Source organism: Trachemys scripta, chromosome 4, assembly GCF_013100865.1.
Source record: "Trachemys scripta elegans isolate TJP31775 chromosome 4, CAS_Tse_1.0, whole genome shotgun sequence".
NCBI lineage: Eukaryota > Metazoa > Chordata > Testudines > Emydidae > Trachemys > Trachemys scripta.
Window position 1 is genome coordinate 104,673,573 of NC_048301.1, and position 11,031 is coordinate 104,684,603.

The 11,031-nt window shown below is 45.9% G+C and overlaps 1 protein-coding gene across 3 annotated transcripts in view; it reads left to right on the forward strand.

Moving 5' to 3' along the window:
- OSBPL5 (oxysterol binding protein like 5) overlaps positions 1-9,918 on the forward strand; it is a 217,441-nt gene extending 207,523 nt beyond the window's left edge. For 2 of the 3 annotated variants that reach the window (XM_034770239.1, XM_034770241.1), the window contains 5 exons: positions 1,967-2,152; positions 2,883-3,021; positions 4,722-4,839; positions 5,592-5,694; positions 8,582-9,918. In XM_034770239.1, coding sequence (XP_034626130.1) covers positions 1,967-2,152; positions 2,883-3,021; positions 4,722-4,839; positions 5,592-5,694; positions 8,582-8,717 — 682 coding nt within the window. In that variant the 3' untranslated portion in view covers positions 8,718-9,918. The remainder of the gene's footprint in view (positions 1-1,966; positions 2,153-2,882; positions 3,022-4,721; positions 4,840-5,591; positions 5,695-8,581) is intronic. The other variant, XM_034770240.1, reaches the window with a different exon arrangement.
- The last annotated feature ends 1,113 nt before the right edge of the window (positions 9,919-11,031 follow it).

Genomic DNA, 11,031 nt, shown 5'->3' on the forward strand with positions numbered 1-11,031 from the left:
TTTGTCTAGTCTATGTAGCTTACAAGCTCTGTGGGGCAGGTAGTGTCTCTTCCTAAATGTTGTGTACAGCACCTTGCTCACTGAGGACCCAGACAAAGGCCCTGATCCACCAAAACCTTGAGGAGTGTTGTTGTTCTCAATTTAGCTAATCTGGTGCAAACCCATCAATCCCCTAGGTAGACCCTTGTAATTGAGCTGCTTCTAGCAGACAGACAACTGGCAGTTTTCAGCTGTGTGCTACTCTGTCTCCGCTGAATCCTGGGTGCTCTAACCACAGGATTTAGATTCCAAGAGTTCTGCCTTATCTTCCCCCTCCTCTCCACAAAATACTAAGTATGCTCACATCTTTCTCATGATTGTCTGAAAGCCCTACTTGCTCTCAGTACAGCATATGAACTGCACATCAAGCAGCAAATAGAAAACCTAACACTCTGCACATCTGTCTAGTCTAGGTGTTTGCAATGTGCCATCACCTGTGTACCTGAGGGCAGTTCCAGAACACAGATGCTGTGTCATTTGAGGATCTTGGGGAGCTTTACAAACATAAATTAAAGAACACCCTCAGTTTAAAATAGACTCATCTCAGAAAATGAGGCCATGTCTATATTAGAAAGTTGGGTGACAGAACTTTTTGCTAGCTTCCAGCTGCCACCGTTGCTAAAATGGTGGAGCGCCTGCACGGTTGGCTGCTTTTGCTGGTGTTGCATGTCCTCGTGGCAAGAGCCTGTGAAGACAAAAACCACACAGAACAATGGGTAGCTTCACGTATTGCACCTGCCCTGGAAGCCTCTAGGCCAATTATTGTGCTTGTAGAATCACTTTCCTGCATGTGTGTGTAGTTTTAAAACAAACCAAAAAAAACTTTCCCTCCCCTCTTGCTATGTGAAAGACCCACATAGAAAGGAAACAGTAAAAGTCTAATCACTAGATTATTCCCTGCCATTTTTGGATGGCTAAAATGGCTAAGCTATTATCTGTCTGACCAGAGTGTTTCAAGTCTTATTCATCCCTTTACTAATGTTTGTTTCAAGCTTAGAGTGCAGCAGAATTACACCTCTACCCCGATATAACGCTGTCCTCGGGAGCCAAAAAATCTTACCGCGTTATAGGTGAAACTGCGCTATATCGAACTTGCTTTGATCCGCCGGAGTGCGCAGCCCTGCCCCCCCGGAGCACTACTTTACTGCGTTATATCCGAATTTGTGTTATATCGGGTTGCGTTATATTGGGGTAGAGGTGCATTTATTAGATTCCAGTGGAAAGGGAGGCACAATTTGACTTGTGTTTCCAAGATGAAGGGAATAATGGTGGGGGGGGGGAGAGATGTCAATAAAACATCAAGGGCCAAATCTTATAAATTAGAAGCTCTCTGTACAGGAAAATATATGCATGCAATTGGACACCTACATTTGTGCCTTCAGTTTATGGTGTTTGCAAGTGCAAATCAGCGAATTACATATTTAATTGGTTATTTAGACCATCTAAATAGACATTTTCATGTGTGAATATCCAATTTGCATATACAGCTGCAGTCCTTTTCATGTGCATTTTTCCCCACATTTAGAATTTAGGTCTAGTTGCAAGGCTACTCTGACTCAAATCTCCGTCTCCTAGACTTAAATAGTTAAAAGGGCCAGTTCAACAAAAGGTTTTCCTTTTTACTATGGTCACCTTTTAAACTTACCACTGGTCCCAGTCAACTACGCATTACTGCCTTACTATCTTTAGTGTTCAGATGATCTTATCTGAGGAGAAGATGGCCAGTTCTTAAGGTGGTCATATATGCTGTATTCATTTTCATCCTCCTGCTAAAAGTCCATTTTAAGCCAGAGCTCAGGCTGACTAAGCCTATTATAATTCTCCTAGTGCCTCTCAGTGGACTAGACAAACATTTTTTAAGGCTCCAGCTATCTGAGCGTGGTGCTGGTTTTGAGGCAGTTGTATTTGATTCCCTGTTTGTTTCTAGACTTTGGCAGCATGTAACAAGTGCAATAAACAAAGGAGATCAACACAAGGCAACTCAGGAGAAATTTGTATTGGAAGAAGAGCAGAGGAATGCTTCACGGGAGCGGAAGGAGAATGGCACGGAGTGGAAGCCGCTGCTCTTCCGACATGATGCTGCTACCAATGAATGGCACTACAAATACGAAGAGTGAGTGACTCGAAGCATGTATAATAAGTGTGGCTATAATGGGTTAAGTGCAGACGTTGGTTCTTGGGGTCCAGTCAGAAATACAAGGTGCTACGTGCATACAGCATACACTGGCCTGCTGCACTTCCATCTGGTGCTTGGGAACACTGGTCCTGCTCTTGACCAGATTGCATCTTGACCAGGCAACCTTCCTCCTGAATTCTCCCCAGTGAGTACTTGAATGTGCAGTCCTTTAAAATGAAAGTAGACAGATCAGTGGAATATCTCCTGTGTATTGGTACAAATCGAGGCCAGATCTGTAGTGTCGAGAAGGTGTGTTACCACTGCAGGAGGTTCAGCAGCCTGTGTGATCTGAGTTGTCAGTCTCAGCTCAATTTCCTGAAGACACATCCATATTGCAAAACCTCCACCGCAGCTGGTTCTCATGAGCACCCTTGTTAGCAGCCGTGGCAAAGAGAAGAAACCAAGGACTCAGAGAACCGGAAGACTTCCCTGCCTTCCTGCTGTAGGTTTGTTACCTCTCTGTCTGGCTCAGGGTTGAGGCACACAGATGGGCCAGGATGGAAGCAACTTATGTTCATAAATGCCTAATTGCGCCCACCCTGGTTCTGTGGGCACACCAGTTAAGCCCAGGGCTAAATATTTGCTCCTGTGTGTTTGGAATTCATGCATTGCTTTTAATAAACCTGCTGCAGTTCTGTTTTTTAATACTTTCTTTTTGCTTCCAAAGTTTAAGGCCCTGGGACCCTTTAAATGACATTGCCCAGTTTGAGAAAGATGGGATACTTCAAACCATGGAGAGGCACCTATCCACGAGGATGTCGTCCCACAAAACCATGTGTATAAACAACCAAGTTATACGACACAAGGTAACCAGCACTCATCCAGAAAGCCCCTCTCTGGGAAGTGTTTTTCTTTGCATCTTTCTTCATATACTTGTATTTCTTTGATCAAGTGCTCAGCTCTGATTTGCCATGGTTTTTAGACACCACAAAATCCAAGGGCTGCATCTGACATTAGAGGCTTCTTTCTCTAGCTGTACTTTGCCTCTGATATTTCCCTGGTGCCTACTCCAGGTGCTAATCTGCTAATATTTTTTGGTAAGAGACTGACTGGGTGAGTTCCTGTTTGAAGGATCATTGTAATTGTGCTGGGATTTGTTGTAATCCTAATTACATGCTAGGACACCCAGAGCCGGCTTTAAGCCGATTCACCCGATTCCCCGGAATCGGGCCCCACGCCTAAGGGGGCCACACTCCGGGGGTCTTCGGCAGCATTTTGGCAGTGGGGGGTGCTTCGGCGCCGCGGAAAACCCAGAGCGGACCCCGTACTGCCAAAGTGCTGCCGAAGCCCCGGACCGTCGCCAAGTATTCCAATTGGGCGCCACAGGTCATAAAACCGGCCCTGCCTAGAGCCTGGTATAGGCAACACTTCTTATTTAAATCTAAAATAAAATCAGAATCATTGATTAATTGCCACTGTGTGATTTGTATTAGATAATATCTTCCCTGCTACCAATTTAAAAACCTTTGATTCTTTTCTTATGTTGGGTGGTGGATGGGGTTGAACTGAACTTTACTGTTCAATATTTACAAAGCACTTCTTTAGGCTGGATGTGATCTAGGGGTCTGAGCAGAGGACTGAGGCCCCGGAACTCAAATTCTAATCCTGACTCTATCACTTACTTACTTCTGGACAAGCCTGGCAATCTCTGTCTATCCACTTTCCCCATTTATAAACCATAAATAACTAACGAGAATAAAGCAGGGAGGTAGATATTGTTCCCTTTTACAAAGTGCTTCTGAAATGTGAAGAGCTATATAGAAGTGCTAAATACTAGTTAGATATAGCCTATACCAAAATCCTGAACCTGGATTCGGATACATAGTTCACGCCTTTTTATAATGGCCTGAATCTGAACACCTCTGAAATTTGGGGGAGTTTTTAGATTTGGATCGGGATTTCAAACTCCATGTTCACTGGTGTCTGGCTATATAGCTTTGGTACTCCCATTCTAGAGAGATGGGGTAGAATTTTCGAAAGCACGTGGGAAATGAGAACACAAGTACCTGTGACTCCTAATGGACTTGTGCTCCTAAAATCTCTTTGGTGCCTTTGAAAATCTCCCTCATGAGATTTGGATCCAGATCTAGGCTATTGGTGTGGGCCCATCCCTGTTATGCACTAGTAGCATAATTAGAGCCAGCAAGAGAACCACAAAATCCAGCAGGCCAAATTCATCCCTGGTAAAAGCCTGTTGAAGTTACACCAAGGGATGAATTCGGCCTGCTGGATTTTGTGGTTACTGAAAAATCTTAGCTTTTGGGAATCTCTTTTTTTGGGGGGCGGGGTTGGGAGGGGAGGGAGAGGTGCGTGTGTCTCTCTCTGGCTCTCTCTCAAAGTCAGATATTTAGGAACTGATCCTGAGAGATTCTGAGCAGGTGTTCAATCCCCCTCATGATCAAACCCTTAGATTCCAGAGAATTTTCCCTACCAGACTGGATAATACTTAGTCAAATTGTTGTCAAATTTTTGACAGTGTTCCTTTTAATAACTTCCATTGATTTAGAGATCTGCGAAAGACTGCAGGCGTCGTAAAACCAGTGACCAACCATCCAACCACAGCCAAAACACTGAGAGCAGCTGTTCAACACCAGAGTCTGTGCAGGAGCTGTCGGACGATGATGGCAAGTATTTGGCAAACGCTGTGCCAGATTTTAATACCTTTGCCCAAATTTAGCACCTTATTGCTTTTGAGGAGCTAAGGTACTTCCCACTCTGATTACAGGTGTCAGAATCTGGCCCATTGACTTCCTTTGACATTGTTTTACTGATAGTGTATTCGAAATACCTCTCACTCACCTTTTCTGTCTTCTGTCCTGTCCTACCTTACTAGTAGTAACACATGTCAGTGACAGGCTGTAGTGCTTCTGAGGGCTTCCCAAGGGCTGACTTAGCAATATCAGTCATTTCTGTGGCATGAAACATTGAAAAATGTGCACTGTGACCACTCAATACCACTTTAGGAAGAGAGCAGGCCTACTTTTCCACTATTCTTTTCTCTCTCCACCCCCTGTTAGGTTTCTTGAAGGGGCTAGCAAGGCGCCCTTGAAGATGAGAGCGGGGAGGGAGGGGTTTCAAACCACTATATAGTTGCACTCACCCTACAAAGGAGGAAGCTGGGGATATTTGTGGGGGAGGGGTTCTGTGTGCTGAGAGGATACCAGTCTGACTTCATATCAGCCTCACTCCGGGGCTTGATTTTCATGATGAAAATTCCACTCTGCATTAAGTTCCATGTTAGCAGTGCCCTTTATTTGAAGTACTTCACTGCATACAGCTGCTCACTTGCTGGGGGATTTTGTGGCATGTGTCAGAGGTCTCCCTATCACCAGAGATGTGTGGTAAATCTGGTTGTCCCTTCAATGTTTTGCCATAGGTTTTGAAAGTCCATGTACTCGGTGCGGAAAGGAAATGAATCACCTGAAGGAAATCCACATGACTGTCTTATCCCTACAGAAAGCCCAGCAGGACATACACAGGTAAGATTTGCATTCATTAGCAGCATGATCTCAATAGGACCAACATAACCTCTGGTGTTTAACTCCTCTGAGTCGGCCTTTGGAGACTGGTTAATTCAGAGGGGTGCAGTTTCAAGGTATAACAATAAGTATCTTATTAAAATCGGAAAAAAAGGCTTAGCAAGCCTTCACATAAAATACTGAGAGGTTCTTCTCTTAGCCCCATCTGGGAGCATTATAGATCTTCCAGCTCGTAAAGCTACAGCATAGATGCAGACATCCAGGGAGTTCAACAGGGTACTGGCTAGAAGTCTGATTGCTAGCTGGCCATAGAAGGCCCTAATCGTCAAGAATCCAACATGCCTACATTTGACCTGCAGCCCCAGGGATGGAGCTGCACAGAGATCTCGCTGCTCTGCTTCACTGTTTCTCCTCTGACAGCCTCAGTCATTGCAGGAGAAACAGAGGCCCGAGGGCCTATAATTGGATTTTGGCAGATTCAGTTCATGCTTTTTAATAAGGTCTCTGTTTTATATCATGTCTGAGAGATTGGTGATCACACCTGTTTACTGCACTGGCAAACTGGAGCTGCACCTTCTGAAATGGTCATGTTTGCAGCAGGGGTCCATTATGGCTTTTATACTCTGACTCGCCTTGGGGTCAGGGTGCTGCTGCTCCATCCCTGCAGGCAGGGCTGGTGCAAGGAAGTTTCGCGCCCTAGGCGAAACTTCTACCTTGCACCTCCCCTCCCCCCCCAGCCCTGCGCCAGCTCCCTGACGCATTCCCCCTCCCCCTGCGGCGGCGCCACCCCCCTGCAGCAGCTCCCCCGGCCCGGGGAGCCGTGCGGCAGCTCCCCACCCCAGCTCACCTCTGCTCCGCCTCCTCCCTGAGCACACTGCCCCCGCTCTAATTCTCCTCCCCTCCCAGGCTTGCGGCGCCAAACAGTTGATTGGCGCCGCAAGCCTGGGAGGCGGGAGAAGTGGAGCGGCCGCTGCGCTGGGAGAGGGAGTCTGAGCCGCACGTGTCAGCGCGCCGCTGGCAGCCCAACCCAGGAACGATGTAAAAATAAAATTGGGGGCACTGCTTTTTGGCGCCCCCAAATCTTGGCGCCCCAGGCAACCACCTAGTTTGCCTAAATGGTAGCACCAGCCCTGCCTGCAGGAGTATAAGGAAATGGAGCTCCCAGGGATGCAGGGCGAACATGGCTGCTGCTACATACCATATGGGGGCTGCATTCATTCTCCTGTGCACCATGGGTTAATCCTGGGTCCAATACAATCCTTTGTAAAGTTCCCATTGACTTCACTGGGGTAGGAACAGGTGCCAGATCAGCAGAGTCTCTGTGTGCAGAAGTGGGTGGAGTCATAGGTGCTGATTCCATGGGTACTCCGGGGCTGGAGCATCCATGGAAAAAAATCGTGGCTGCTCAACACCCACCAGTAGCCCCATGGATCAGCGTCTCCTCTCTCTCCCCTCCCCCCTCCCCGTGCATCCTGCCTGCCGCAATCAGCTGTTTAGCGGCGTTCAGGAAGTGTTGGGGGTGAGGGAAAGGAGCGGGGGCAGGAAGAGGTGGGGGAAGGGGGCAGAATGGGGCAGGGGCAGGAAGGGGCTGGGGTGGGAGCTTGAGGGAAGGGGCGGAGGGGGGCTGGGGCGGAGAGGCGGTCGAGGGCCCCCCCTTCCCTCCGGAACTGGGGAATTTGGCGCCTCTGGGTGGGGCCATAGGCTTACTGCCTCATTCCCACGATTGGGGTGGCTGGTGCCCATTGACATGCTGGTAGGGAGCCAGTTCCTGCATTCAGGGGAAGCCAGGGAATGGGATTGTGTCTGGCTGTGGGTGGAGGGGATGCAAGAATGAGGAGATGTCTTGTGCCCTCCTGCCTTTCCCAGCCTCATGCCATCTGGCTTTGAAGGCTGATTCTGTCCATTAGAAATGTTCCAAAAAGTACTGCTCAGAGGGAGAAATGTGAGGGTTAGTGACAATTCAGATACTCTTCGGGAAGCTAATTCTATTTTAGGCTGTTTGATAAGACTAGTAAAGATTTTTCCAATGGCAATACTCCTCCTGATGACTTTGGAAAGCTAATAAGTTTGTGTAGGCTTGAATAAAATGCAGCAGATTGCTATTTCAGTAGACAAGGCCAAGAAACCTGTTCTCTCGAATTACTAAATCCTGGCAAGTACACAGAATTTAGTGTCTTACAATGAGTTGGCAATTCCTGAATTTTGCACTGCACTCTGTTCTTTGCTGTCTTTCTCACTCCTAGTGCTAGGTTTTCGAGTAACGTGGCCCCAATTGAGGGTACTGAACCTCAGAAGTGCTCGGCACCTAGCAGTCTCCATTGTGAGCGGGCCAGATTTCCTGAACAGCCCCGCACTCACCATGCTGAGATCGCTTGAAAACCCAGCCATTTATTTTGGTGCCTGAGCTAGACCTGGGCTGTTCCATAAATAGGGCCAGATTTTCCAGGTGTTGAGCCCTTCTGAAAATTCTTTTCCTACTGTTTCTGTTGCGTGGGAATCAACCCTTTTATAATAATTGTTCATATTAGAAGTAGCACCATGAGACCCTAGCTGACATCGGGGCTCCATTGTGCTGGGTTCTTGCATGCACATAGTGAGACAATCCCTGTCCCAAAGGGCTGATGGTCTATATAGAAAAGATAGACAAAGGATAGGAGAAAGGAATATTCATATTATTCCTTTGTTAAAAGAGAAAAGCATGTGGGCCTGATCCTGTACTCATCAAACAGGCTTGTAAATTTAAGCCATGGGGAGTCTTGCCTGTGTAGGATCTCCAGGACTGGGAACAGTAGCTGAGTGTTCATGGGTGTCCAGGACGGGGCGGGGAAGAATATCTGTAAAATTCTTGCCTATATGCAAATGGATTTATTACTACTTGTTGTTTCAGAAACCTCACTGCTCTGAACAAAAAATCTTTCTACAGGAAGGCCTCTTCCGAAAACTTCCTCCTGGACTCTCGCTGTTGGTTTCTCATTTGCGTCTTTCTTACATGTCAATTGTTCATTAATTATGTCTTCAAATAAAAGCACTACGTTTGGCAGCAATAAAAGTTACTGGCTGCAGGAGGGGGACACTCACGCAAGGAGCCCATCGAGGCACCAAGCACTTTAAAACCAACGCAGCAGAGCTGGAAGAAAAAGCCAGGCTAAAAGGGGACCCAGGGAACCAGCAGTTTAGTTCCTTCAGATTGTCATTTGCCTTTTTCGTGTACATCTTCAAGGACCTCTTTACCTGTACGGGCCTTAATGCTAAAGCCAAATGTATCTTTAATTGTGCAATTTGTTTTCTATGTCTTGTCATTTTCTGATGCAATCAATAACTACCAAGCAGTATTGGTGCCCCAATAATGGCAAACATCTACATGGTTTTAGAATGGTTCCATTGGCTTGTTTTATAGCTCTAAGGGTTGGGGGAGGTGGGAAGGGTTCTTATTGTCAATTTTCAAGATGTCTGTCGGGTACATTCAGTTATGGGACGGGAACAACAGATGAGGGTCCAAAAATCCAACCACTTGGTTATCGGTCACAGTTTCTCCTAGGATCTTGCTGTTGACACACACACACAGTTGGACCTGAAAATATGCATCACACTCCACTGCACAGAGATTGTAAATATGCACGATTGCCGCCTTTAGGAAAAGGGACTCATTCAGTAAAGCTCCTCATTCTGTTACAGAGCAGATAATGTCCTGAACTAGACCCACTGAGTCAAATGTCAGACTTGCTTGTTTATAAATCCTGATCACTTTTTTTTTTTTTTTTGGGGGGGGGGGGGGGCGCGCTATATGGCTGTTTTTACATTATAACCACACAAGAATTGTACATAAGTCCTCTAAAATTTCCCATTGCCCCCTTGGAGAGGGAGCAAGTATGTGTGTTTGATCGTAGGCACATCTATTATTAAAGGTCAGGAAGGGTAAGGGTTTTGCCACTGCGTTGTTAACTCTGTTAATAGTCTTCCTATTTTACACCATTTTTTAAAAGATTTGCAATATTCTCTGTAGATTGCAGTCAGTACTAAGCCTTTCTTTTCTGGCCTGAAGTAGTTCCAATTGGTAAGTACTGCTATATATACAGCCTTAAAATACTTAGTGGTGGTGCCAGACTGGCAAACTTTAAATGTAAATGTTTCCAAATTTTTAACTACATTCCTTGTCATGTTCTCCAGTTAGGGGAAACCTGTTTGTGCTTGATATGTTGAAATAAAATTACACAGAACTTTCAATAACAATGGATTTGTTATTATTTGGATTATTTGTGTTTGGGATTTTTCTCATTTTGTAGCAGTTATGCAATGCGTGAGTTATGTTGTGCTTTCCGAATAGATAGTATACAGTAATAGATGTACAGTTGGCTACCATATGAACACAGAAGAGAGAAGCATTCCATACTAAGTTCTGAGTGACACAATGAGTTGTCTTCCTCCCTGAAAGAGGAGCAACAGCTCATAGATGGTGTTCATGGAAATGTTTGGCAGATGTTCTCTATCTTGCATGGAATGGGAATAGCAAAATTCTATGATCTGACATTTGTCTGACTCTCAAATTAGGCTATGCTTTTCAAATGTAACAGCTGATTTTTGGATGTCTGTCTTGCTGAAACACCTTTAAAGATCCACCGTAGTCACCTTCTTGAAAAATGCCTTCACAGGGAGAAAATACCTGGTACTAAAGGGCTCTTTCATCTAGCAGAGAAAGGCATACCAAGAACCAATGGCTGGAAGCTGAAGTCAAACTCAAATTAGAAATTATACACAAATTCTAAGTGATTTAACATTTATGAATAAATTACTAAGGGAAGTGGTGGACTCTCAATCTCTTCATTTCTTTAAATCAAGACTCTAGAGCCTTTCTGGAGGGTGCTTTAGCCAAACACAAGTTATTGGGTTCAATATAGGGGGTAACTGAAATTCTATGCCTGTGACATACAAGAGGTCAGATTAGTTGATGAGAATGATCCCTTCTTGCCTTAATATCCATGAGGGGGGGCCAGCTTTCAGAGGGCAGGAACTCAGCACTTTATAAAAATCAAGCATCCCTAAAGGCCTGGCTACACTTGCAGCTGTACAGTGCTGTGAGGTAAACCTGTCTTCGTACAGCTGAGTAGGGAAAGCGGTGCAGTCGGTCCACACTGACAGCTGACAGCGCGGTGGCGTGGCCACACTTGCAACATTTGCAGCTGTGTTGGGTAGGGTTACCATACGTCCTCTTTTTCCCGGACATGTCCGGCTTTTCGGCAGTCAAACCCCCGTCCGGGGGGAATTGCCAAAAAGCCGAACATGTCCGGGGAAAATGGCGGCTCTGCTCCTCCCTGACTCTTCGGCTCTGTTTAAGAGCCG